This window comes from Rhinopithecus roxellana, chromosome 13 (assembly GCF_007565055.1).
Source record: "Rhinopithecus roxellana isolate Shanxi Qingling chromosome 13, ASM756505v1, whole genome shotgun sequence".
Taxonomy (NCBI): Eukaryota; Metazoa; Chordata; class Mammalia; order Primates; family Cercopithecidae; genus Rhinopithecus; species Rhinopithecus roxellana.
Window position 1 is genome coordinate 35,784,924 of NC_044561.1, and position 26,402 is coordinate 35,811,325.

Below are 26,402 nucleotides of genomic sequence, written 5' to 3' on the forward strand. Positions count from 1 at the left end.
TGGCATTGACTCTCTCAGTGGGGGCACCCTCCCACTGCTCTCATCCTGCCAGGCCTGCAGTCTCCTCTCACTGCCCCAAAGGCTCCTCTCACTCTGCCCCTTCCCCATGCTCCCGCGTTCCCCTACCCTCTCGACCTCTGACCATCCCCGAGTTCAAGGCTTGGAGGAAAGAGCACTGGGCTGGGACTCCACACCTGCATGCTGGCCAGGCCCCCTTTCGAGGCCTCAGTTTATGTGTCTGCGAAGCGAGGCTCCACCTCGGAGCCCTCCCTGCTCAGGCTGTGTGACCCCCAGATGCGTCAGCTTTTCAGCCAACGCAGAGGGCTGCTGTGGGGTCACTCCTAACCTACTCTGGTGGCAGCCCCATTTCAAATCTTGTTTTTATTTTCACTGGGAATGGCTCTGGGCCAGGGCATTAGGATTCCAGTTTCTAGCAGATTCTCTCCTTCCTGTTCTGTTGCGGGAGTTGCCTCACTCATCTTTGTGCCTGCCTGGCCCCCGATAGACTGGGCTGCCTGACTCAGAGCCGGGAGCCACCCAGGGCCGGTGGGCATTCAGATAACCTACGTCCTGGCCACCAGCGCCACTTAGTCTCATCCCAGGCAGCCCAAGAGGGTGCCCCTCTGGAAGTGGAAGGTACACACGCCTCACTCCCGGACCCCATGCCCTACCCTGTGGGTGCCGTAAGTCTGCAAGGTTCAAGGACACCAATGGTTCACCCAACTCAATCGTTTTCTTTCGTTATTATTAATTACTTTTTACTCTTCACCCACGTACTAAAGTAACCCCCAACAAGTAGCCTTCTTGTCCTCTACCAAGCACACCTCCCCAGAGGGTGGAGCCTGTGCAGACTCTCAGAGGTGACTCCAGCAGCCTTTGGGGAACCGTCACTATCAATCAGGCACCTGCTCTGTGTCAGGCACATGCTGGGATTCCGGGGACACAGCAACGGACCCTGCCAGCAAGTCCTCTTGTCTCACATCTGCAAACAAAATAGAAAAATAGTTCATTTCAGAGTGGCCGGTGGCATGAAGGAAAGAAAACAGAGTGAGGGGATGCTGACCCAGGGTAGGGCCAGATTGGAGGGCTCAGGGAAGACGCCACGGGGGAGGTGACCCTGAGATGCGCCCAAAATGATAAGAAGCTGGCGTGGCAAAGTTGGGATATATATACCATTCTAGATGGAGGCGGCGGTAAGTGCAAAGGCCCCAAGGCTGGAACACTTGTGGTTGTTTGAGCAACACGTGGCCAATGTGGCTGGGGCAGGAAAGTGGCAGGGGAGGCTCTCCCACCCAGATCACATCCTGCCTGAATGGCCACTCCTGGAAGGAGTTTGTGATGCATTCTAAGGGCAAGAAGTAGCCACTGGAGGCTTTGTAGGAGAAATGCACTCTGATGTTCGTTTTTAACAAGCTTGCTAGTTCTGGCTGCTGGGCACAGATGGGGGTGAAAGAGATGGCCAGGGCTGAAGCAGGCAGGCCAGTAAAGAGGATGCTGCAGTGATTCAGGCAAGGGGCCAAGTGGCTTCATAGAAAGGCAGAGAAGTGGCTCTGGCCTATACAGAGACCACAGGATGGGATCTACTCAATGTGTCCTGCCCATGAGAGCAGTAAGCCCTTTCCTGGAACCCTCTCCCATGTTCTCACCTCCGCTGTCCCCGAGCTGCATACCTTGGTTCCTTTTGATTCCTTCTCTCCACCAAAGTCCTTCCTCCTCTTGTATCCAGTCTTCAGCATGCGTCGTGAGTCCCCAGCTCTATTTGGTTCTGCGACTGACCCAGTGGGGAATTAGGTCCTCAGGGAAAGGGGAGTGGGGAGGAGCAGAGGCCCTCATGGGGTCTAGTCCAATTGAGTTACTTTTATAAAAGACAGCCAGACCATTCGCGCGGCAAAGATTCACCTCCGGCTGTTTTTCAGCCTGTAGCTTATTATGGTAAGAGTGTCTGTTCCCTTTTCAGCCTTGAGTCACTTTACAAAGGCCACCCTTCTATTACCTAGGCCTGGGTGATGCTAGGGTCCAGGACAGCATGGAGCGTTGTAAGCGAAGGAAAAGGCAAGAAACCGCACAGTGGGGAAAGATACTTGCAACAGGACTCTTAATTACAAATCAATGAGAGAAACGGAGATAACCTCATAGAAAAATGGATCAATGGCCCGAATAGGCATTTCACAAAAGAGGACAATCAAATGTCCCATAAAGATATGAAAAAGTGCTCAGCTTCATCATCAGGGAAATGCAAATTAAAATCACAGTGATTAGCAATTTACACACCCACCAGAGGGAGTAAAGCGCAAAAGCTACAACCTAGCCAGGCTTGGCCAGGAGGCAGCAGCCCAAGTGGAACTTTCATCTCTGGTGGATGGCAGTGTAAACCTCTGCAAGCACTCTGGAAACTCGAATGGTATCTAGGAAAGAGGAACACACATTTGCCCTATGACTGAGCGATTCGTTCCTAGGTTTACGCTCAACAGGAGCGAGTACATATGCCCAAGAAAAGACGTGTGAAAGAATGCTCATACCAGCTTTCTTCATCGTCTTGCCAAACGGGAAACAACCCAAATGTCCATCAACGCTTGAATGCATAAATCCATTGTGGTGTATTTCACAGCAACAAAAATGATCCAACCGCTGCTCCGATCCACATGAATGGATCATGACGCTTTGCTGAGGGGAAGACGCCAGTCTCAAACAAGGATGTCGGGCAGGATTCGGTTCATGTGGGGCCCAAAGCAGGTTGGAAGTCAGGACAGCAGTTCCCCTCGCAGCCCTCGAGGGAGAGGCTGGCAGGGCTGCGAAGGGCCTCATGGAGCACTGGCCATGTTCTTCATCTTCATCAGGAGGCTGTGTCATGGTTGTGTTTACTTTGTGAAATATCTATTGTTTTGATTGGCATGCTTTCTGTATGTGTGTCTACACATGTATATTCACTTCAGTTATCATTAACTTCACAAATAATAATACACTGCAGAAGGTATTTAGAGTAAAAGGAATGACCACTCCCTACTCCACATGACTTCGGTATGTGACCTTCCGTACCTTTTTCTATGCAATTGTACGGCTTAGTTGAGTGTGGAAAAAGAAAAACAAAAATACACGTACACACACAACCCCCTCCCCAGTGACAACCCCAGACATTGCCAAATGTCCCCGGGGGTAGGACTGCCAGAGTAAATACAGGACGTACAAATGGGATCCTACCATATCTTATGGAATTGTTGCTATCTTTCATTTAATACAAGGGTTCTCACCCTTGTCACAACTAACATTTTAGGCTAGATATTTTTTTCGTAAGCTGTCCTATGCATTGTAGAATGTATGACAGCATCTCTGGTGCCTTCCCACCAGATGCTGGTAGCACCTAACCATCCCCAGTGACAACCAAAAATGCCTCCAGACATTGCCAAATGTCCCCTGGGGTTAAGGCTGCCAGAGTAAATACAAGACATCTAGTTAATATGCACTGTCTGAAATTCAGCTCGAACCGGCTGCCCTGCATTTTTATTTCCTCAACCTGGCAACCTACCTAGGGGGCAAAATGACCCCTGGTTGAGAAGAGACGATATCTCTCGTTGCTGGGTCCTTTTCAGGACAGGAGGATACCCCCTCATTCTTTTCAGTGCTCTGCTGTGTTCCATGACGGGGACAAGCCATAGCCTGTCATAGCCCTTGGGATGGACACGGTGCTCACTAGCCAGTGGGAGGTTTTCTGCCACAAATGACAGAAATCCCTGCTCAGCCTCATGTGGGCCACAGGCTCATCCACAGTGCAGCCTGGCAGGGAGCACTGGCCCCTTGTGTGTTCTGCTCTTCCCCAACTCGAGTCAGACTCATAGGTCGGCCTCCGCATCCAGGCTGGCGGGGTCCGAGGCCACCTGCGGGCCCTCCCTGATGTCTCATTGGCTAAGACTGGTCACTGCCCACACCTGACCTGTCACTGGCAGAGAGTGTGCTCACCCTGAGATCCATCAGGAGCCCCTGCCGTGGTGGCGAGGTGGAGGTGGAGGTGGCGCTGGCTCTCCTTCTGAGGCCCCTGTAGCGTGCGGTGAGCCACGGGTATCATTAGGACAAACGCAGTCTGGGAGCCAGGCGGGCAGCAAACGCCATGTGCCAGTTCCGCATTTGCCCTGTTGCGAAAATGCACCATCTATGCCCACAACAACCAGAGACTCAAATCAGATGGCGGTGCCCACGGGCTGGAAGTCCCTCTGTATACCAGCTGTTCTTCTAAGCTAGAAACGTAGCTCTTCAGGCCCCGTGTGACCTGTGCCTATCCTCCCACCAGCCAGTTCTTCCGCCTTCCTCTCTGGCTTCCTTGCTCCTCCTCTTCAAACCCCTGCCCTACCTGGCGGCCTTTGCATCTGCTGTTCTCTTTGCCTCGGATCATGCGTCCTAGGCTTCCTCACACTGTCAAGTCCCTTCTCAGACCTCACCTCTGCAGCGGGGCCACCCCTGAGCACCCATTGATTGTGGCCTTGTCTCCCCCCCCAAGAGCTCTCCTTCCCAAGTTTTGCCAGAAGCTCCATCAGACATGTACCCTCAAGTGTCAGCTCCTGGAGGGCCCAATTCCTGGTGACTGCTGTGGTCTCGGGCCCTTCTGAGTACAGTCCGTGGCCAGGGGAGCCTCTCCACTCACACCGAGTGAACTCAGCAAGAGAGGGTGCCTTTGTGCTCTGCAGAATGCAGTCCGGTCCCATATCCACAGCCATGAAACCCAAATACTCCCAGAACCAGAACCATACTCCTTTTCTTTTACCTATTTGCCAGCAAATCTGACCCAGATTGATGTGACAGTGTTCGGTATCTTTGTTTATCCCACTTACTGTGCTATGTGTGCAGCTTGCTGAAGAAATAATATGTTTGGTCGGGGGGTTATCTTGGGCTGAGTTCCCCAAAAGCAAAGCCTGAGACGGGACTTGAGTGCAGGTGGTTTTTTGGAAGGTGACAACAGAATCCAGGAGGGAGCAACCAGGGAGAGTGAGATGCGGGTCGGGAGAAGATAATACAAGGGTGGTTAGGGAGGTCACTCCAGAGGGCACTGCAGGAGAGGGCAGTCGACTTCTCTAGGACCTCCTGAGCAATGTGGGGTGCTTCTCTGAAGGACTAGAGGCTGCTGGGCACTTACCCACCTGCCCCTGGGCTTTACCAGCTGAGGGCTACCCCAAGGGCATTCACTCCCCAGAATTCCCCAGATGCACTTGAGGTGGGCTGAACACCCCAGAAGGTCTACAGCATGGGGCACGCCCAAACCCCGTGGAAGAGTAACACAGGATGGAGCATATGCGCCAAGTTAGCTTCTGAAAATCTGAAACACGTTTGGCCCAAGGGATTCAGGGTTCTAGAGGTGGAATTTCTGGGTTGGCCCTGGAGGGAGTCTTGTGTGTAGTTGGAAAGTTCTGAAACAGCAAGAGCCCTCTGGCTGTCTACGTTTCACACTCCTGGCCAGGCATGAGCGTCTTTCCTCTACACCTGCACACCAACCTCAGGTGTGCCAGCTAAATAGTAATAGTCACGGCAGACACTTACACGTGCTGTGTACGGGGCTCTGTTCTAAACGCCGATTCCCCACAATGACTCTGTGGGGTAGTACCGGGTTTGACACTCATTTTTTAGGTGAGGAAACTGAGGCACAGAGGGTTACACACTTTGTCCAAGTTTCTACAGCTGGTAAGTCCAGTGCAGGAGGGATATTAACCACAGCACTGCACTGTCTCTAACAATATCATCGTCTTTTTAGGTTTCTGCCAATCTCATGAGTGAAAAGTGATCAGGAGTTTGGCAAATTCATGTCTTGTTTTGTATTTCTCTGTTGTGATCAGCTAGGTATAGGCACGGGAACAAATAACAGAGACTCAAGCCAGACATTTATTGCTTAAGTAAAATCAGGAGGACGGCAGTCTAGAGCCAGCATGTCAGCTCCACTCCATGGTTTTGGCCACCCAGACCCCTCCTCTTGTTACTTTGCTGTGTGTGATCTCTGTCCCCAAGGTCTCCTCACCGCCCTATAAGGCTACTGGAGCCCAACCATCATGTCTCATATTCCAGCCACAAGAAAAAGATAAAGAAAAAGGAAATAAGGGACACCTGTCAGCTGCCTTTTTAGGATGATTCCTGGAATCTGCTACTTCTCATTGGCCAGAACTTGAGCACGAGGCCTCATGCTAGATGGGAGGTTGGGGAGTGTCTTAGTAATAGACCACATGCCTGACCAAAAATCAAGGGTTTTGCTCCTATGGAAGAAGGGAAGGTGGATACTGGAGAACAGCTTGTGATCTCTGCCACAACAGAGGAGTATCATTGCGTAGGTTTCTTGGTCATTTTTATTTCTTCATTTAAGAATTCGTTTCCTACTCTCCTTTTCCTCTCACACTAATCATCCTTTTCTTACTGATTTTTAGCCACACTTCTCATGGGAAACTCACTACACTTCCCAAAACCATCTGTAGTAGTGCTTGGCTCAAAGAATTTGTGTCAAAATCAAATGGGAGCCACAGTGATGGGCCCAGCTCAGCACCTGGCTCACATTAAATGCCTCACAAATGTCGGCTTCCTTCCCTTGAGTCAGAGGTTGCAAAATTGTTGGCGTGTCCCCAAAACCCCCTAGAGTGCAACAACTTGGAGCCCAGGCTCGTTGAAAGACAGGGCCTGGGCCTTTGTGTTTTTACCAACTTCCCTGGGTGAGAATGATACCCACTGAAGTTTGAATTTGCCCTCAATTGTTGACAAACTCTATACTGTCATTGACTTCCTCTTGGTCAGCAGCATGAGCGTGGCCACTCCCTCCACACATCCCCGTGCCTGCATCTGAAGCCGAAGTGAAGTCCCACCACCAGCCTTCTCTTTGCCAGGAGAAAAAGCCCCACTTTCTCACTCATCCCTTGCATGGCAGGGTTTCCCAGCCCTTCTAAATGCTATCATTCTCAGCAGATGGACCTGGCAGGTCAACCTCCCTGCTAGTGTAGTCACCCTGGACTGACCGTAGCCTCTCCAGGTGGAGTCTGGCCAGTGCGGGAGAGCACAGAACCCTCACCTCCCCCAGCCCAGACCCCGTGATTCTATTCACATGGCCCACGGCTGCATCGGCCCTAGAAACAGCTTTGTCACTCCATGAACCTATGGTAAGTTCACATCCCCCACAGTCTCCAGGAAGTAGGAGTTCTGTGTTGATGGTTACATCTGCACATGCTACAAGTGGCACGAAACCTTTACTCAAGTGAGTTCAAGCAAGAGACATCAGTTCACATGAAAAGGCAGAGGCACAAAGGTCCAGGTCCCCCGGGGCGAGCCTCAGTCCACAGGGTCTGTTCTCTTTCCACTTGGACATCTCAGTATTTCACAGAGCGGGCCGTAGTGTTTCCTAAACTGCAGAGTTTCAGGCATCTGCATCCCGATTAGATACAACCATTTCTAGAGGAGGATTATGATATCCCTTCCTTGCCTTGCCCATTTCCTCCTCCTGGTTGGAACTGGGTCCCGTGGCCATTCCTAAGCCAATCACTGGCAGGGGGAGTGGGACTACCATTTCTGGCAGGTGCCAAGATCCAGAGGCATGAGTGGGTGATGGGCCTTCTCAGCATGACTGGAAGAGCCTGTGAGATGATTTAATAGATGAGGGGCACAGCCAGATGTGGGCCCACTGGCTGCTATCATCCCGCAAGTGAAGGGTGGTGTGGCTTGCACCCCAGGGGGGATGGGTACATGGAGAGAAGCAGCCAGATTCAGATGAGTTTTCAAGTCAGGTCAGTATGAGATGAGGGGAAGGTGGAGACTAGTTCCAAAAAACGACCCATCATGTTGGCTTGAGTGGCAGGGGACTGCCACTTACACAGGAAGCAGGAGAGTTAGGGGCTGCTGGGCTAACTGAGATGGACATGGGGCTGGAAGTCACCAACATATATCCATATGTTGGTATTTGAAGCACTGGGACTTGGGGGAGTGCACTAAGTAGGGAATCAGTGAGTCGACACTTTAGTACCCCTGGGACTGTCTCCAGCTGTGGCAGGAATTCAAGTAAGAGATGGAGACCTGGATTAAGCCCACCCTGCAGAGAACTGAAAATATAACTTGTAAGACTCCATGATCTAATCCAAGGAAGGAGGAAGGGAAGGAGAGGAAAGAGTTGAAGTAATTCCCGAGTTTGGATCTCAGAAAGGCTCAGATGGTGTGAGGTCGCTGTCACTGACTCTTAGCACAAGGGGCTTGGCTCTGCCCTGACTGGCCTGGTCCTTCTTGGGAGCCTTCCCCTGGCCTCCCTGGCCAGGCCGCTGCCACTCCCCTCTTCCTTTACCCCACTCGGATGTTCTCCTGGCTCTCGGTCCTCTATGGGGCCTATTTCTTTTGAACAAAACATCTGCTTCCATTGCTGTATCTGCAACACTGTCGCAGCCTCCTTCATTCAGCCAACATTCTTCAGTGGCTTCTACCTGGGCCAGGCCACACTCCATGAACGCTCCTCAGCTCTCAAGGCTTCTGTGCCTCGATGCAGCTTCGTGAAGCAAGTGTAGCTCACTCCATTTCACAGAGGTGGAAATTGAAGCTCTGGAGTTCGGAGGAGCACTCCGAGGCCCAGTGCCTGACCACCGTGGGGCAGGGTAGATGAGCCCCAAACTTGGAGCCTACCCTAGGAAGTTTCTTGGCTTTGCTCAGGAAAGAATTCAAGTGTGAGCTGGTGGTGGAAGAAACAGCTTTATGGAGACAACAGTGTTACAGCTCTGTGATTGCCCCTGCAGAACAGGGCTACCCCACGGGCAGTGTGCTGAGAGCAGCAGCTCAGGGGCAGTTCCACAGTCATGTTTATACCCACTTTTAATCACCTGCAAATTAAGGGGCAGGTTATTTAGAAATTTCTAGAAAAGGAGCTATGACTTCCAGGTCATTGCCATGGAAAGTGGGGGGTAACTTCCGGGTCACTGCCATGGAAAAGGGTGGTAACTTCTGGGTATTGCTACGGACAAAGGTAAAACTGATGGTGCTGGTGGTAGGCATGACTCCTAGAAAGAGGTGCTTTCAGGGCCTCTTCCTGTTTTAGCCACTCTTCAATCTGGTCTAGAGTTGAGTCTCCATCTCCTACCTCAACCACACTCCTTCCCTTGACCCTGGTGGTCAGTCCAGCCCTATGTTCATAGCCTGGCCTGGGGTGTCTCATCCTGGATTTACAGGTGTAGAGGCAGCCAGGCCTGGGATGGGGACATGAGCCCCTGGAGTCAGGGAGAGTGGGCAGCCTGGCCTTGCCTATGTTAATCAGCATTTGTTGGGCCTCAGTTCCCTGGTCCATACATGGAGGGTAAAAATAACTACCTTTCTCTCATTAAGAGTACAGCAGAAATCAAATGGCCTCATGCCTACCTCATGGCTCTCTTGTGAGGTGTCACTGGAAGCTCTGCGTGTGAGCACAGTGTGGACACACAGTGGGTGATTTGTCCTTCAGTGAAGTCCTCCAGGTAAGAGCCGTGGACCACGCACCTCTGTACACCCCACCCCATCCCCCCCTTAGCAACCTCCGTCCGGCTGGCACAGGGACAGCTCAGGGACAGACTGAGGGGAGTCGATGAGCAGCTGTCAATGGGGACTCAGTGGGGAGACTTCCACTCTCAGGTCCTAAAGTCAAAAAGTTCCTTAGACTGAAAGGAGCTGGGAAAGCAGGGGCCATGGACCAGAAATGGGAGCTGCAGGAACTGAAATATACAGAAGCAAAACAGGAGGCAAGAGCGGCTCTGGCCACCAGGAAACAAAGCAGAGCAAAGAAGAGGTTCGCACAAGGCAGAACAAAAATGGAGAGGAAGAACCAAGATGGCCCAGAAGCCTCACTGCAGTGGGCAGAGTGAAGCGCAGCGTTCCCCTCTAGTGCTATGTGATGGGTGGACTGTGCCCCTGGAATGGTGTTTACAGCAGAGACCGAGCCACTCGAGGCTCCACTGTCTCCTGGGGTTACTTCCCGCATTTAACCCTCACCTGAAGCATATCAAAGGACCTTTCTAATAAACAGCTAAAGGACAGCCACATCCCGGCACCTCCCCAGAGACAGAGGTGCTGTCTCCTTTAGGCTTTTCCACCGCAGGCGCCAGCCAGGGCTGGTGCCTCACATGGCACCTAGAAGAAGACTTGTGAGTTGACCCTCAGAGCAAGAAACTAGGTAAAGAAATGGGGCCATGCGATGCTGCTGAGCAGCAGAAGAGAGAAAAATGTGCTTTTTACTTAGCTGGAAAGGGTAAAAGGAAGATACCCCAAATGTAAAGTGACTTTCTGAGTCCCCCTCCTCCCTACCCCTTCTCCTGCCTTCCATGAGTAGCCGGTTCCATCCCGCCTTCCTCCCACTCCCAGGAGAAGTTCCTGCCAGCGCCACCCAACTCTTGAGCCCAAGTGATGCCATCTCCCCTTCCACCTCCCCAGTCCCCACGGGGTCATTCCCTCCTCTATGAGCAGCCTTCCAAGCCCACCCTGCTCCTGCCCAGACACAAAACAGCAAAACCACTTCCTCTTCCTTTTCCTCCATTTACAGCCTTTTCCTCCAAGCAGTGGGTTCATCCCACACCATCTGACTTCTACCCCCAGGCCCCATTAACCCGGAGCCCAGGCCTCCCCCTAGTATTTGCCAGGCCCGGGCATGAATACAAAGGGAAGCCCAAATCCTGTGTGTCTAAATACTGAAAAGTTCTCCATTCAGCTAACAGACTGTTAGAATATCCTCCTGCCTTGACAAATGTACCTTCATGATGACCTCTAACAGGTTTGAATTTCAAATTCCTGGCCTCCCTGAATGTGGTGGCCTATGGAAAATCAAGTCCCATTCCCTGGCCCACAGGACACCCTCTTCTCCTCCCCACAGCACTATCTCACAACTTAAAGGATCTCACAGGCATGCATAGCAACTGTGACCCCACGCATTCAAGCTCTGCCTATAACTCCCACATACAGCTACTCCTTGGTCATCTCTCATGCCTAAGAGTGCCCACATGGGTGGCACGGTCCACCCTGGGAAGGACAGGCCTTGGAAACATGCCCAGGGCCCCACTGGACAGTCAATCCTGGCATCCCAGGTGCTTGGAGCATGGTCAAATGGAAAGTGTCTGGGAATGCCCGTGGGCCCTGCAGGCTCATCAGCCTGTGGGGAAGAGCAGGGAGCTAAGGGAGAGTCAGAGTAGACCCTTCTCACATACATGCCCTGTGGCAGGGACCCCCTTGACCCTGGTCCTGCCTGCCTCCTCCTCCTCCCGTCTCTGGGTTATAATAGAAATAACTGCCAAATGTGACCTCCTCTTCCCTGGTCATGCTTCCTATGACCACAGGAAGGCTCTCCCCACTTCCAACCCTTATTTTTGAGGCTCACTCTTCTCATCTTTAAAGGAAGGATTTGGAGCAGATATCTCAGCAGGAACCAGAATTTTAGCAACAAGACAGGGGATGCAGGGGTTGACAGGGCCGGCGCAGGCCCCGGGATTATTGTACGGCTGGCGTCTCTCGACACTCCACTAGCCTAAAGTTGGGATGTTTGGCCATGCCCGATCTGGGACTCAAGTCTTTGGGCCCTGATCTCTAGGGGGAACAGGCAAAGTTTGGGAGTAAAGTGGGTTGGAACTCCGTCCAGGTCTTCTGGGTATTCTGTGCTTGCTGGGGGCAATTACTGTCCCTGAGTCTTTCCCCCAAAGTGTTGAGCAAGGGTGAAGCCTCTACTTCACGGAGCTGCTGAAGAAATAAACACACCCTGGTCCACGCACCGGATGTGAGGCATCAGCCCAACCCTGCCAAATCCTCTTAAAGCTGCAGGACAGATGTTTGGGTTCTGCAGATCAGATGCTCTTCTGAGAGCCTTGGAAGGAGGCAGTGAGGCAGAGAGATGCTTCAACCGCCATCGTCCCTGCCCTAGGATGAGAGTCCACAGCCCATTGTCAGCACCCAAGGGGTACCCATGCAGCTGCTGTGATCCTGGCACCAGCAGCCCAGGGCCCCTCGAGGGACCATTTCGTTCCCTCAGCAGCCCCATGAAGCAGAAACAGGCGGCAGCTTCCTTGGTGGGTCAGTCCTGCGCAGTTACTTTACAAGTCAGTCCAAAAGGCCACCCTCGACTCTGGTCTGCAGCCCTCCTGACAATTCCATCCACCTCTTGGTTTCCTCTTGTGAATTTTTTTCCTGCTTAAATTAGTTACAGAGAATTCTGTTCTCTGCAATAGCCCCCGGACTGAGGTTTATATATATTCACAGCCATGGTGCTTAATATATGGGGACTGGGCCATACAATCTGTTTGAAAAGTGAGAAGACAGAGGGGTGGATGGGTGAGTTTTCTCCCCTGGACCATTTGCACATTCTGGGAGCTATCTAAATCAAGGGATGCGAGAGTTGCTGGAGGAGTTTCACCCCACTGGGAACTCCTTTACACGTGACCTTGCTTAGTTTGACAAGGACCGGGAGGACGGAAGATGCACTGTCTGAGATGCAGGTGAAGGTGGTTTTAGAGGAGGCCGAGAGAGAGGGTGTTTTGGGGTGGGGACTGGGTAGGAATGGGTGTGGTGGGCTTGGTGCTAAGGAGAGGGGAGAGCTGAGAGCAGGCTGGGGCCCTAGGCCTGGGGAAGGAGAAGGGGCTGCTAGCGTATGCTGGAGAGGCAGCCCAGGCCTCAACTGGAGGTTGGGCCCTAGGAGTCAAGTCATGAAACCCTCCAGGCAGGAGTGGTGGGGAAAGCAGAAAAGCCCTAGCTTCCTGACATGTCCCCACATGCCTGAGGGAGGGGGGCAATGGCTGAGCTCCCAGCATGGCAAGGCCAAGAGCAGCCTGGACAACAAGGAGCAGCGGGAGGCCAGAACCGTCACCTCCAATGCACACCTGGCATCAGGTCTCCTTCCTTGCAGACAAAGCGCCTTGGGAAGGTAGCTCACGGGGCCCACCAGTTCCCCATGTGGGAGTCCTCAGATGCAGAGACCAGGAAGCTGCAGATGGGACCTGTTATCCAGGGGAACTGGGGTAAAGTGAGACCAAGAGCAGAACTCAGAATTGGACTCCCCAGCCCCACAGTCTGGGAAGAATGTGAAGAAAACACCTGAGCCAGCAGGGATCACCTAAGCCTCCCTTGGCCAAAGAGCAGACAGTAAAGGCTTTCCTGGAAAAAGGGGCTTGCAGACCCCAACCTCACAACACCAACAGGATGGAAGCCTCGGGGAGGCCAGGGTGATGGCAGCAGCAGGGAAGGAGCGCCTGGGATTCAAGGCCAGGCACAGGGCCACGGGGCAACCTCAGGGATGAGGGGCTCCGGAAAAAGCACAAGGCCTGCCAGGAAAGAGCTGGGGGTGCAGAGCAAGACAGACTGGTCTGGCCACAGCCCCAATGGGACAGCTGCACTGGGCCTGTGTGAGGGCACTCAGAGGGGCCAGGGGCCTGGTGGGGCCCAGGCAGGAAAACGGTGAGGGGCCAAGCCCTGGGTCATCCCAGAGGGTCCCCCACATTTCAGCCAACTCCCATGGACGCAGAGAGGGAGCAGGAAAGCCCCATGGACCACGAGAGCCAGCAGGACACAGCTCCTGTAGACCCGAAGGAATGTGAGTCTGGAAGGCCTGGAAGGCCAGGAATGAGTGCCACACTGTGACACCAGTCACAGGGAATAGCTCAGAACGAGGGAGTTCATTTAAAGCAAGCCACAACAAGCCAGGCCAAATCAAGGGGCCTTCCTGGAAGAGGGGTTGGTAGCAGTTGGAGAACAGGAGTTCTGAGAAAGGGCAGGTGGGCTCTGCCTCTGGGAAGCACGGGGGCTCGGGCTGGGCAGTGGGCTCCAGGCTGCGCCCGAACAGAGGCTTGGGCCGTTAGGCCTGAGGTCACTGGATGCTGGCCTGAGTGCTTCAGCGTGACCAGAGAGACAAGGCATCTCCTAAATCTGAGAAGGAGTAGGAGTGCTTCCTGGCTGTGAACAAAATGAACAGCAGATGGTGGGAGGGCACCAGAGGAGCGAGTGGGACAGGGGTCCAGGACAGGCTGCCCAGGTTGAGCCCAGAGGAGGACCAGTGGGTCCCACAGAGACCCTGGACCCACCAATGACAGCAGCAGGAGGAGGCCAGCCTCTGAGATGCTGGGCCTGGGGCTGAGTGCCTGGAGCCCTGCCTTCAGAGACTAAAGGAGACCCTGAGAACCAGTGAGACGCAGTGATCTCCTAAACCCTGCAGCCAGCCACAAGGGCTTCTTTTAGGCGCACCTCTGGAAGGAAAACATTTATAGTTATTAAGGCAGGGGGAACTTGAGGGAGGGGAATATTCAGCTAAACAACTAAACAGAAAAGGAAGTCCCTGGCCCAGAAGCTATGAGGGTCACCAGAGTCACCTTGGAACTGTCAACTCCTTCAAACCAAGCCCCAGCAGAGCCCAGGGAGCTGTGCTGAGGACACCTAGCTTCCTTGGAGCCCTGCTACGGGGAAGAACATTAAAGAAGCTGGAGAAGGAAGCCTGCCCGGGCTGGAGAGGGCTGGGTGGTCAGTGAAGTCTGAGTTACAGATATCTTGGAAAAATAGAAGGAAGAAAAAGGAGGAAGAACTTATATACCAGCAGCTGAGCCCTTGGGCGAGGCTTGGGAAGAGCACCCCACTTAGAGGGCATGACACAGAACGTGTCAAAGTGGGGTGCCCCTGGCAACAATGGTCTTGTCTACAGCACCCAGACCCTTGTCCCACCTGAAATATCCAGTTCCTGGGGCCCAGCTTTAACCCAACATTGTCCACAAGGTACAGCCACACTTCGAGACATTCGTCCAACAGATGGAGGAACTTGCCTTCACCCCAGAAAAAATTACACGTTTATGCCATAAAGTCACCTTTTTGTCATCTACATTTTGTGTCACGATATCTGAGCCTGTGCAGTGTTTCAGATATTCGCCAACGTCCGTGAGCCACTACGAATAAATAATTGTAAGTAAGGCATTAATTCAGAATTGGGGTTTTCTTTTTAAGTGATGGCTCGTATGTTAAGATGCAAGCACGGGTGAAAATGTATGGAGGCTCACAGCGTTTGCTCGGTTTTCAAATGATCGAAGTGTGCAGAAAGGGAAGCAGATATGCCACACTTACAAAGTGGGGGGTAGCTAAGGACATTTCCCTAATTGCCTTTGTAAACAGGACCAAAATTAGCCCAAAGCCCCAAAACACGTGTGTTAAATGTGCTCTGTTTAGAAACAGAATCACTTCTGAGTTGAAATGAAAAGGCAAGGGTGTTTGCGTTTGTAACATTAAGGAATAAAAGTGACTTTCTAAGCCTGAGTAAGAACTGTTTGGCCGGATCTCCACCCACTGGAGCAAAGCCATCCCGGAGGACACTTCCACACTCCAGGGGCCGCAGGGTTCCCCCCGCCCAAGGCCGGCGGAGGCAGCCGAGGGGAAGGGCCTGGACTTGGACTCACGAGGTTCATGGACCACTTTGATCACCTCTTAAGTTTCCTGAGGAGCAGAATGAGTCCTTCAACAGAAGCAGCTCCTGCTGATGAAGAGAACGGGGACCCAGTGCGACAGGCAGGCAGCTGAGCAGGGGTTCCTGGAGCCCAGGGTTGGGTCTGGGGACCATAGGGCAGCCCTGGCTGAGGGCCCTGAGGGGACAGAGCCTGTCAGGGTCCAGGGCCTACCCCTCTGTGCTTCCCGCAAATGTGTACCGCTGTCCTCCTCCTCCTCCCTTGGTGCAGGCTCACACTGAAACCTCCCTCACGAAGGAGGCCTAGGGCTGGCAGGAAGCAGAGCAAAGAAGGGACCCTGGCTGGCTGTGGCCCTCGTGGGACAGCTGCACTGAGCCTGTGTGAAGGCACTTGGAAGGGACAGGCATCCAGCTGGGGCTCAGGCAGTAGAAGGTGAGCAGCCTCAGGCTCTGGGCCATCCCAGAGGGTACCCAGAGTACAACCAACTCTTAATGGAGATAGTCAGGGGTAGCAGGACAGACTTGTGGGCCACCAGAGCCACTAGAACGCAGCTCCTGCAGACCTAGGGCTGGGCTGAAGGCCACAGGGTGACATCAGGGAATAGCTCAGACCCACAGAGTTTAGAATACCCCATAGCAATCCGGGATGAATCCAGGCCTTCCTGGAGGAGAGTTTTGTAGCAATTGGAGAAGAGTCTGAGAAAAGGGTAGGTGGGCTCTGCCTCTAGGAAGTAAGGAGGCTGGGGCTGGGAGGCGGGCCCAGGCTGGCCCCGAACAGAGGCTTGGGCGGTTCAGCCTGCAGTCACTGGACGCTGACCTGAGTGCCTCAGCCTGACCAGAGACACAAGGCATCTCCTAAATCTGAGAAGGAGCAGAAACCCCGAAGGACCAGAGAGGATCACTTCCCAGCCATGGAGAATCGCAGCAGATGGTGGGAGGGCACCAGAGGAGGGGTGGGCCAGGGGCCCAAGACAGGCTGCCCAGGCCAGGTGTGGAGGAGGACCAGCGGGTCCTACAGAGACACTGGACCCACCATAGACAGGGGCAGAAAGAGGCTGACCTCAGAGACTGTGGTCACTGACTGGGGGCTTTTCTCCTGGGAAGCAGCTGAAGTCTAGGAATGCCCCCACATGGCCCTGCCTCCCTGTACAGGGCTCTGAATCCTGGGGTGTGGGAGGCCAGGGCAGCAGAAAATTGAGTGAGAGTACACAACAGAGGGACGTCTAGGCTTTTGGGAAGGGAGGTCATCAGGCTCCCCACCCATCAGACACTGTAGCATCTGGGTGCACACTGACCCTAGAATTGAGTTTCCTGTGGCCCCCTCTCTCTGGCAGACCCCCTTCTTTTTCCTTGACCGCAGGCAGTTACCCCCGCCGTCCACTAAGCCTTAGACCCATGAGCGGGGTTCCCAGTGGGAAGGGAAATGGGGAAAAGGGCACCGAGGGTCATGGCAGTGCAACGTGGGAGGAATACAGCATAGACCGTGGCCCCGTAGCTTTAAATAAGAAATTTATTGCAAATATAGAAATTGATTCTCTCCATACAGGAATCTCCGAGTTGAGGAAAACAATTTCGTGCCATTCAGTTTTAAAACAGGAAATTGAGGGCAGGGAGAGGCAGATATAGGGAAGAGAAAATAAAGTTAACCCCCACCCCCAAAAGAAGAAAAGGAGAGGGTTCAAGGCCCTCAGAGGAAGGAAAGCTTTGTAACACAGCAAGGGTTCACAGGTTCAGAGCCCAGGGCCTAAGCCCAGCTCTGCAGGACCCAAACCAGGTGCCCAACCACAGCCAACTTGGGGACTGGCGGCTCCGGAGGGAGAGAGAGAGGGAGGGAGGGAGGGAGGGAGGGAGGGAAGGAAGTGTGGCCACCACTGCAGGAACTCCAAGCCCCTGTCAGCCCTGTGCTGGAGTGTGGAGTGGCAGAGGGGCAGGAGGAAGGAGGAGCAGGCCCAGACCATCCTGCCCGCCCTACAGGACCCCCTTCCTCTCCCTCCTGCTCAGCAGGACTGCCTGACCTTTAGTGAGGGCTGAGGCTGCCTCGGAGGCAAGCAGTGTGGACCCTGGTTTTGTCTTAGAGGTGGAAGGACCCAGGGTCAGGGAGGGAGTGTGTCGGGATGGAATCTAAGCGTGAGAGTTAGAGGAGGTCCTCTCTCCTGGGGCTCAGCCACCTCCGGAGCAGCCACTACGTCAGAAAGGAGAGATGGCAATGGGGTCGGGCAAGGCTGCCCCAACCTTCACACTGGCTTCCACGGGCAAAGTAAGCCCCTTAGGGCTGAGTTTCCCCACGCTCCCCAGTGGCTTGCCCCACCCATCCACATTCATGGAAAGGGGGCTCTGCTGGGCCAGGAATGGGCAGGGGCAGAGTAGTAGGGGACAGAGGCAGGGCTTGGGGGACAGGCAGCCACTGCAACCCCACTCCCTCCAGTCTCATGTTCACACCCACCCACCCACCCTTCTGGCTCCTCTTGTCATTCAGAGCTTGGCTCCCTGTCCCCCCATCCCACAAGGGATGCTCCCTGACCAGCCTTGCCCCTCCCCACCCCATCACCCTATTTTAATTTTCTGCAAAAGGCACCAGTCACTAGAGAGTATTGTGTCTATCCCTTCCCTGCACTTAGGCCCCTTATAAGCCAGGACCTGTCACTGTTGTCCCTCTTTCCTGATGCCATCCCGGCCTTAGCACTGTCACTACCTAGTTTTTTTTTTTTTTTTTTTTTTTTTTTTGAGACGGAGTCTCGCTCTGTCGGGCTGGAGTGCAGTGGCTGGATCTCAGCTCACTGCAAGCTCCGCCTCCCGGGTTTACGCCATTCTCCTGCCTCAGCCTCCTGAGTAGCTGGGACTACAGGCGCCCACCACCTTGCCCGGCTAGTTTTCTGTATTTTTTTTTTTAGTAGAGACAGGGTTTCACCGTGTTAGCCAGGATGGTCTCGATCTCCTGACCTCGTGATCCGCCTGTCTCGGCCTCCCAAAGTGCTGGGATTACAGGCGTGAGCCACCGCGCCTGGCCTAGTTTCTTGACTCTAACTTTCCTTTCCTCTCCTTTCCTTCTCTGCACTTCTCTTCCCCTTTCTGTTAAATTTCCAGGAGGGGGTGGGGCAGGCGACCAACTTCCAGTTGAGAACATGGATGACTCTCAGCCAGCCTGACACTCCCCACTGCTGCTGCCTTGCCCCAGCTGCCTCCCGAGGGCGATCCAGGCCTGGCCTTCCCAAGTGGGTCTTTTTACTCCCACCCTCCTCACTCCCGACAGCCCTTTTCCCAGACCTACCCAGACACGGACTCCCCAGCCTCAACACAGGCTGCCCCCACAGGCCTCCTGCACTGCCCCAGGAAGGGAGCCCAGGTGAGGAATCTTTGGTGGGCAGAGAGAGACCCCTCCTGCCGTGGGGAGAAGCAAGGCCAGGACCTGTGACGAGGTTTCCCCACCAATCAGGCTTTCCTGCCTTCCTTCCAGACCTCTGTGTTTTGCTTCTGGAAGGCCATAAGCTCCAACGGAGGGTTAGCTGCACCTGCTGTGCCCTCCAGGAAGGAGTAGATCCATCGTGCTACTTCCCAGAAACGGCTTCAGAGGATCTTCTCCAACAGAGGCAGGCAAGCCCAGGTGTGACCTCGTTCGGGCCCAAGGCAGGAGACTTCCGTCCAGGACGCAGCACCTACATGTCCTCCAGCCAGCTTGGCCCCTCGCTCCACCGGGCCCCCATCTCCTCTCCCTCCCTGTGGCCCCCCTGTCCTCCTCTCCTGGTGTCTGCCCTGCTGGCCTGCCCCAGACCACAGCCCAGCTCCACCATGCTCATCACCATCACAAACCCAGACCTTGGATGGCAGCGTTTTGTGAATACTTCCTGCCTGCCTGGGAAAAACTCATCCTGAGCAGGATGTGGGACACAGATGCAGGCCAGCCTCTGGGTGGGCTCTGGCCTGGCCGGGAGGCCAGAGACCTGAGTTTAGACCCTGCTCGGCCTCACAAAGAACCACATGAACTGGGTCTTCAAGGCCAGTTCCCCAAATGGATGATCAGAGTCCTGCTCTTTAGAAGGGCCCCTGTCCCTGCAGTCAGAAAGTCTGAGGTTTTGATAGATATCTTCACGCAGGAAGGACGGGGAAATGGCAAGCACAGGCCCCTAACTCCTGCTGCTGGGAACCCTCCCTGGGGCCCACCCCAGGCATGCTCCTTCTTCCCATGGGTTCCTTTCTCAAAGCCCCCAGCCTCTGCATGAAGCCCCCCAGCAAGCCCCAAGCTCCTGGCCTCCTATACTCAGCAGTGTGACTGATCCTCCACCCCAGCTGGCCAGCCAAGTCACCAGGCCTCTGTCTGGGAGCCCTGACTTCCTCATCTGCAAAACGGGAACAAGCAGGACTGACAGACAGTCCCTTCCACAGGGATACAAGCCCTTGAGGAGGCTTCCCTGGGGCTGCCCTCCCTGGCATGGAGGAGGGGAAGGAACTACAGGATGAGGGAGGTGGCAGTAGAGAGAGGGAGGGAGGGAGGAACGGAGGTGGCACTTGGGCCCAGTGCTCGAAACACAGGAGGTGGGTGTGGGGCAGGGCTGTGTCTTGGTGGCACCTGTTTTGGGTCTGTTTTTGCAGAGCTGACCCCTCCCTGGGTTTCAAGAGCTGCTCGTCAGATCACAACAGACGGAATGTGGGAAAGGAGGGCATCAGAGAGGGGGCGGGGGAGTCTGGACAAACTGGCACATACACGACAGATGTTTGCTCAGAAAAATACAGTAAAATCGTCATGCAAATATAACAGGGAGTCTGCTTCCTCACACCCCTGGCTTCTCTGCCTGCTTGCTTTTCTCAGTTGTGCCGACTGGGTGTGAGGAGGGGTTGGGGGGCAGGTTTTGGGGGCCGGGGGAGGGAGGTCTGCTCCGTGTATCCATGCCGCCCCCTCCCCTCCTCGCCCCGGGAGAACAGTCTTTCTTTGCAAACGTCACTCTCAAAGTGAGCCCTGGGCTTTTGTCCACCCAAAGTTGGTGTGAGAGAGGTGCTCAGCTGAGCCCAAGCCTCCTAGCCCTCTGCTGTCCTCCCCCACCCCCTGCCCCCAGCAGGAAGGTCGTTGGGGTCCCCTAGGGGATGGCACTAGCTTTCCTGGTCAGAGCCCCTCCCCACCAACAGTGCTGGTCTTGGTGCCACTCCAGTGCCTACCCTCACCCCTCAGTCACACTCCCCAAATCTCAGGAAACCCATGTGGGCCACAGGCCCAAGACTGGAGGTCTCCGGCAGGGCCATGGGGAGAGCCAAGGCCCCCCCTATGCTGAGGTGGGTGGGAGCCAAGGGACTTGTTGCTAGGCAGGCAAAGCTGCTAGTACAAGCGTTCCCACACCCCACTGGCCCAGCTCCCACCCAGAGGTGAAGGATGATGGACTTCAGCCCATCAGCATCCTGACTGGTCAAGACCCCAGTATCAGGACCCCAGATTTGCCTCCCAAAAGAGCTGGCCCCAGGAGCTGCTGCCAGGCTGGCCCTCCCTCACCACCCTCACCACCCTCTGCCACCGCCTACACGGACAGAGAACCCCAGAGCCCAACGGTCACTCTGGACACCAACTGCCAGGCACAGGGTTACCATGGTGACAGAGGCCGCCTGGGAGGGGGCGGGGCGCCACGAACCCAACCTGCTCCCCGCCCCTCTCGGGTGGGGGCCTCACTGTTTGTGCTTTGTTTGATGTTGGGGGGGGTCAGAAAAAGGGGAGTGGCCATTGCCATGGAAACATGGGAGCCCCTCCGGCCAGGAGACCAGGCCTGGATGAGCAGCCCAGAGTGGGTGGGTAAGAAAGCCCTCCTTCCCCAGGTGGGCAGCTGAGACAGGGGCCGAGATCCCACGATGGGGTCGGACAGGTGGGGACGCAGGCCATGGGGACAGGCAGGAAGTCCCCCATGACAGCTCCTCCCTGTAGCCCCCCAGGCATCACAGTAGGGGTCTCGGAGGACCAGAGAAGCTGAGGCCAGGGGCCTGCACCTGAGATGTCCTGGTAGCTGGCCTGCCCACCACACGCCCTACTCTTCCCAGGCCACGTGGAAGACACTTGAAGTGGGCTGGTGGAATGTCGCCCTGCCTCGGCTCCTTTCCCATCAACAGGACCCTCTCCCTTCTCCTGGGTGCTGGCATAGGGGGCAAAAGCCCCCCAGGATTCTGAATCACAGCTGCACGCTCTGGGGGCATTGCCATGTGGCTTTCTAGGAAGAAAAAGCACTGCCTGATTCTCAAGTCCCTCAGCCCCAAGGGGAGAACTTCAGAAAGGGATGTAGGGTGGGCGGAAGGCAGGAAGGGGTCCACAAGGGAGCTGCAGGGGGTCTGGGACAGGACTGGGAAGTTGGGGGACTTGAGGCTAAGCTGCTGTGTGACCCTGGGGTTGTCAACTCCCTTCTCTGGGCCTCAGTTTCCCCCTCTCTAAAGTGGAAGAAGACATTGCCCATTGTCTGTCTAATGCTAAATCTGCAGGTGACTTGACCCCCAGCTTGAGAGGGGGCCCTCTCCCTACCCCAGAGGGGCTTCAGTCCCTCTCTACCCGAGCCTTCTTGGTCCCCACACCTGTTTCTAGCCCCAAACCCCCAGACCCCACACCCTTTCTTGGCTTCCTTCCTCCCCCCACTGGCCCCCGGCCCTGCACACCCCAGTAGAGTCCCTGGGCAGCACAGTAGACGACTGGTTTCGGTATCAGTTTGTAAACTTTAAGGAAAATGTGTCTCTGTTTTCCTGTCCGTTATTGTCAGATGTTGGTTTGTTCACAGTCGGGTGGTGGTCAGGTGTGTGTGTGCGTGCGTGCGTGCGGGTCTGCATGTGCGTCCTCTCCTGGGCCTCAGCCCCCGAGTCTGCTCCCCGCCCTGGCCGCCTGGGCCCTTCCCCCAAAGGGCCCCCAGCCCTCTGGCTCCGACCTCACCACGGAGGAAGGGGGGTCACAGCTTCTGCTGGGCCGAGACCCCCTTCCAGTAATCGAGGATGTCATGCAGATCCTCATCCTTGGCAAACTGGACCTTCTTGCGCAGGGCGTGACCAGCGGCCATGTACACCTCCTCCCGGTGGTGCTTCTTGTAGGGCCGGAAGCGCTCCCAGATCTTGTGCGTGCTCTCGGATGAGTACTCAGGGCTGGAGGAGTACCCTGAGTAGTAGTGTCTGGGGGAGAGCTGTGAGTAGGTGGAGTCACGCTTGGAGCGGGTCAGCGGCTTGAGGAAGGACACGCGCTGGCTCAGGCTGTCGGCACCCTCCTCGTAGTACAGGGCGGGAAAGCTGTGCCGGTGTTCGCTGCAGTGGTAGGCTGGCTTCACCTCCAGGTGGTGGATGCCCCCGCCCCCGCCGCTGCCCCCACCACTGCCCGCCGGCACCAGTGGGAGCCGGTCCAGCGGGCTGTTGAGGGGGCTGCCCTTCTCGATGTACTTGGAGTCGCCCTTGGCCAGCCCTGTGGCGGCCGGATGGTCGGGCACGTCCAGGCTAAAGACCTTGGCGCTCTTGATGGAACCACTGGACGACACGCTGCAGGTCTTGCGGGTCACGGCCGCGTCGGCGCTCAGCTGGCGCTGTAGTGGGTGGTGGGAGCTCTCTTTGTAGGGAGGTGAAAGGAAGCTGGGCCGCTCCAGGGCCCCGGGGGCAGTGGCTGAGGAGGCGGCAGCAGCTGCAGGGAGGGACTGGCACTCGAAGGCCAGCTCGGGGTCCCCACTGCCACTGCCGCCTCCCAGAAAAGAGGCCGAGTCCAGTTTGAGGGCATCAATGCAGTTGTTAATGATCTGGTTGACCTTGTCCACCTCCTTGGCAATGGTGGAGATCTCTGCAGCAGAGCCCTGGCCGTTCTCGAGGTCCGGGAGGTCATCCTCGGGCCGAGCCAGACCATCCCCACCGGCGCCTGTGCGCACCTCAATATAGTTGCCTTTGGTGGCCACCTTGGGCGTGTCCAGCCCAGCCTCCAACCCCTTGGCGGTGGGCAGCTTCTCCCCGATCATGGAGGGGATGGAGGCCATGCGAGACACGGGCAGCACGGGAGGCTCGCCCAGCTTCTGGGCAGCATGCACAATGGAGCCAGCATCCACATCAGCCCCATAGCGCATCTCCAGGATGGTCTTCTTGACACTGACGGACTTCTGCTTCTCCTCCTGCATGCGCCGCTTGCGCAGGCAGTAGTACACGGCTCCCAGCACGATAACCATGCCGAAGAGGCAGCCCAGGATGGTCATGATGTAGTGGGTCGTGGTGGAGGTGCTGGGCGCCAGGTCTCCCGGGACGGGGTCCCGCGTGGTGAAGGTCAGGCAGGTGTGGTTGAAGCGGCGACTGTTGCGCAGCGAGGTCACGCAGAAGGTGTACTCCGTGTGCGCACGCAGTTTGTCCAGCGTCACGATCTCCTTCTTGTTCTTGAGGGTCATGACGTCGGAGAAGTAGCTGTTGTTGTACTGCACCAGGACGTACATCTTGCTGTAGGGGTGTGGGATGATGACCACCAGGGTGGCCGAGGTGAACGTGACGTGGTGCAGCTTGATGGCGGGCCCTGCCGATGCATCCGTGGTGGACGAGGCTGGCGGCTCCACCGAAAGGATCTCATCGGGGTTGAAGCCCGAGTTCTCGTCCGGCTCCCTCTGGGCGTCGGTGGAGTAGGGTGTGGGGTGACTCACGGGCCGGGCGGGCAGCGAGCCGTTCCGGCACTTGGCCTGGAGTACGGTGATGGCGTTGAGGCTGTGGTAGGGCCGGGGCACCAGCAGCGGGTAGCCAGCAAACTCCCGCGGCGACTCGCACTGCAGGCGGTCGTAGTTCTTGGTGACGTTGTTGAAGACCACGAGCCAGGCCAGGAAGCCGAAGAGGTCGCACTCACAGTTGAAGGGGTTGCCGGCCAGCTCACACACCATCAGGCTGGCGAGGCTGGCAAAGGTGGCGCCGTCCAGGCGGCTGAGGCGGTTGGAGGACAGGTCGATGCTGATGAGGCTCGGGCACTCGGAGAAGGCGGTGGGCGTCACCACCTCGATGAGGTTGTGCTGGACAAAGAGGAACTGTAGGCGGCTCATGCCGCGCAGCATGCCCTCCGTCAGGTTGCTGAGCTTGTTGTAGCCCAGCTGCAGGACCTGCAGGCTCGACTGGCCCAGGAAGGCACCGTCCTCGATGTAGGAGATCTCGTTCTTGGTAAGGTTGAGGTCGGTGAGGTTCCCAAAGCGGTTGAGTGAGGAGTAGAGCACAGCTTTGAGCTTGTTCTCGTTGAGCCGCAGGTCATGCACGGTGCTGTTGATGTGCTGCGGGATGGTCTCGTAGGGCGGCTGGTTCTGGCTGCAGATGGCCAGCCACACGTAGCCCTTGTCGCCCTCAATGAGCCAGCAGTCGGCACTCACGACACCCGGCCGGCACACGCACAGCAGCGCCGCCGCCCACAGCCCCAGGCGCAGCATGGCGCTGGCCTTGGAGTGAGGGGCCGGGGCAAGGCAGGGGGTGCCTAGTGGCCAGAGGCTGGGGCTGGCAGTACAGTCCTCCCTGGGGCCGCCACCATCTTGGGGGCAACCCCCAGCACGGGGGCCCCAGGCAAGGTAGGTACAGCTAGTGCCAACTGCTGGGGGCCTTCTAGGGTGCTACAGCAGGCACTAGGCCTGGCTGGGGCTGGGGGCCCCACGGCAGGGTTACTCCTTGTCTCTTGCTAGGAAGGTACAAGAGTTCTCAGGGCTTGACTTCCTCTCCCTCCTCCTCCTCCTTGTCTTCCTCCTTGGCTTCCGGGCTCAGAACTTCAGACGATTCCCACAGGAAGCTGGAGAGTGCCGCACTGAGCAGGGAGTGAGAGAGATGGGGGCAGGATGGAAGAGACCCATCTGCACCTGGTTCCTGAAAGGCAGCATCGAGAGTGGGTGACAGATCAGTGTGAGGGCTCAGAGCAGCCCTGTCAAGCTCCAGCGCAGGCCCCCCGTCCCTTCTCCATACCCCGTCCCAGGGCCTCTGTGCCAGCAAGCACTCTGGGGTCCCTGTTACATCAAAGAAGCGGGGTTGGTGGGTGGCAAGAGGCAGGAGGGGGCCCAGGGGCTGGGATGGAGGGAGACAGAAGAATAGTGGGAGTACAGGCAGAGTCTGAGGACCATGGGCACAGAAGGGACACCAGAGAGAAACAGGTGGGCACAGGTGCAGACACACACCCCCCAGCACCCTGGAGACCACGCTCATCCCCCCACCTGCACAGAGACCCACATGCCCCCACATGAGCCAGACCTCCACGGCATGCACACGCAGACAGCCACACACACACACGAGCACACCTATAATCTGCACACGACAAGCAGGCGCATACACACACGTCCACATACCCAAGCGGGCACCCCTGAATCCAGATAAAGAATTAAGAAGCCCAGCAAAATGCCTCCTTTCCTCCAGGCCCAAAGATAAATAATTCATTTGTTGTGTAACTGCTCTTGTTCCAAAAATAATTCCCTTGTCTCAGCTTCCATGGGGGAGGGGGAGTAGAACATCGCAGCTGTCGGGCCCCCCAAGCAGGGGGACGCAGAAGCCAGGGTCTCCCACAGTGGGAGGGCGTGGGGACAGCTCGCCCCACAGGCAGAGCAGAGACAAGGGAAAGAAAGGCAAGCCTCTGGGAGGCCAGAGGTACCCCAGCATCGTCTCCCCAAAGTGCCTTCCCTGGAACACCTTGATCCTTGGGAGGGGGCCAGCCTTCTGGAATAGCATGGCTGAGGCCCGGCTCCCCTTCTATGGCTGGAGAGTCAGAAGCCCAGAAAGGGACAGAGATTTGCCCCAACTAACACAGCACAGCCTGGACCAGGATCAAGGTTCCCAAGGCACTGAGCCCAAGCCAGAAGTCAGGAGGCCTGGAGCCCCACATCTACTCAGCCCAGTCAGCTAGGTAAACCACAACATCTTCTGAGTCTATTTCCACAACTACAAAGTGGGTCCCTTTCCGGCCCATGTAATGTGGGAGAAGAGGCAGGGGACTCAGGCTGCCCATTTCCAAGATGTAGAAGGGCAGGGGAGGCACCACGGGGGTCACCGCGGCAGACCATCTGCATCAACCCTCACTTTCCAAGTGGGGAAACTGAGCCACAGACTCAGGGGAGATTTGGCCAGGTTG

The 26,402-nt window shown here is 55.9% G+C and overlaps 1 protein-coding gene and 1 long non-coding RNA gene across 7 annotated transcripts in view; both read right to left on the reverse strand.

Moving 5' to 3' along the window:
- Positions 1-731: 731 nt before the first annotated feature.
- Positions 732-3,361, reverse strand: LOC104682506. The gene is made up of 2 exons (XR_750701.1): positions 1,671-3,361; positions 732-982 (listed from the first exon to the last, which is right to left on the reverse strand). It is a non-coding gene; the product is annotated as an uncharacterized LOC104682506 (long non-coding RNA).
- A 15,010-nt stretch (positions 3,362-18,371) lies between these two features.
- Positions 18,372-26,402, reverse strand: part of ELFN2 (extracellular leucine rich repeat and fibronectin type III domain containing 2) — a 59,191-nt gene continuing 51,160 nt past the window's right edge. For all 6 annotated transcript variants that reach the window (XM_030915768.1, XM_030915767.1, XM_030915770.1 and 3 more), the window contains one exon: positions 18,372-25,153. In XM_030915768.1, the coding sequence (XP_030771628.1) occupies positions 22,267-24,729 (2,463 nt within the window). In that variant the 5' untranslated portion in view covers positions 24,730-25,153 and the 3' untranslated portion in view covers positions 18,372-22,266. The remainder of the gene's footprint in view (positions 25,154-26,402) is intronic.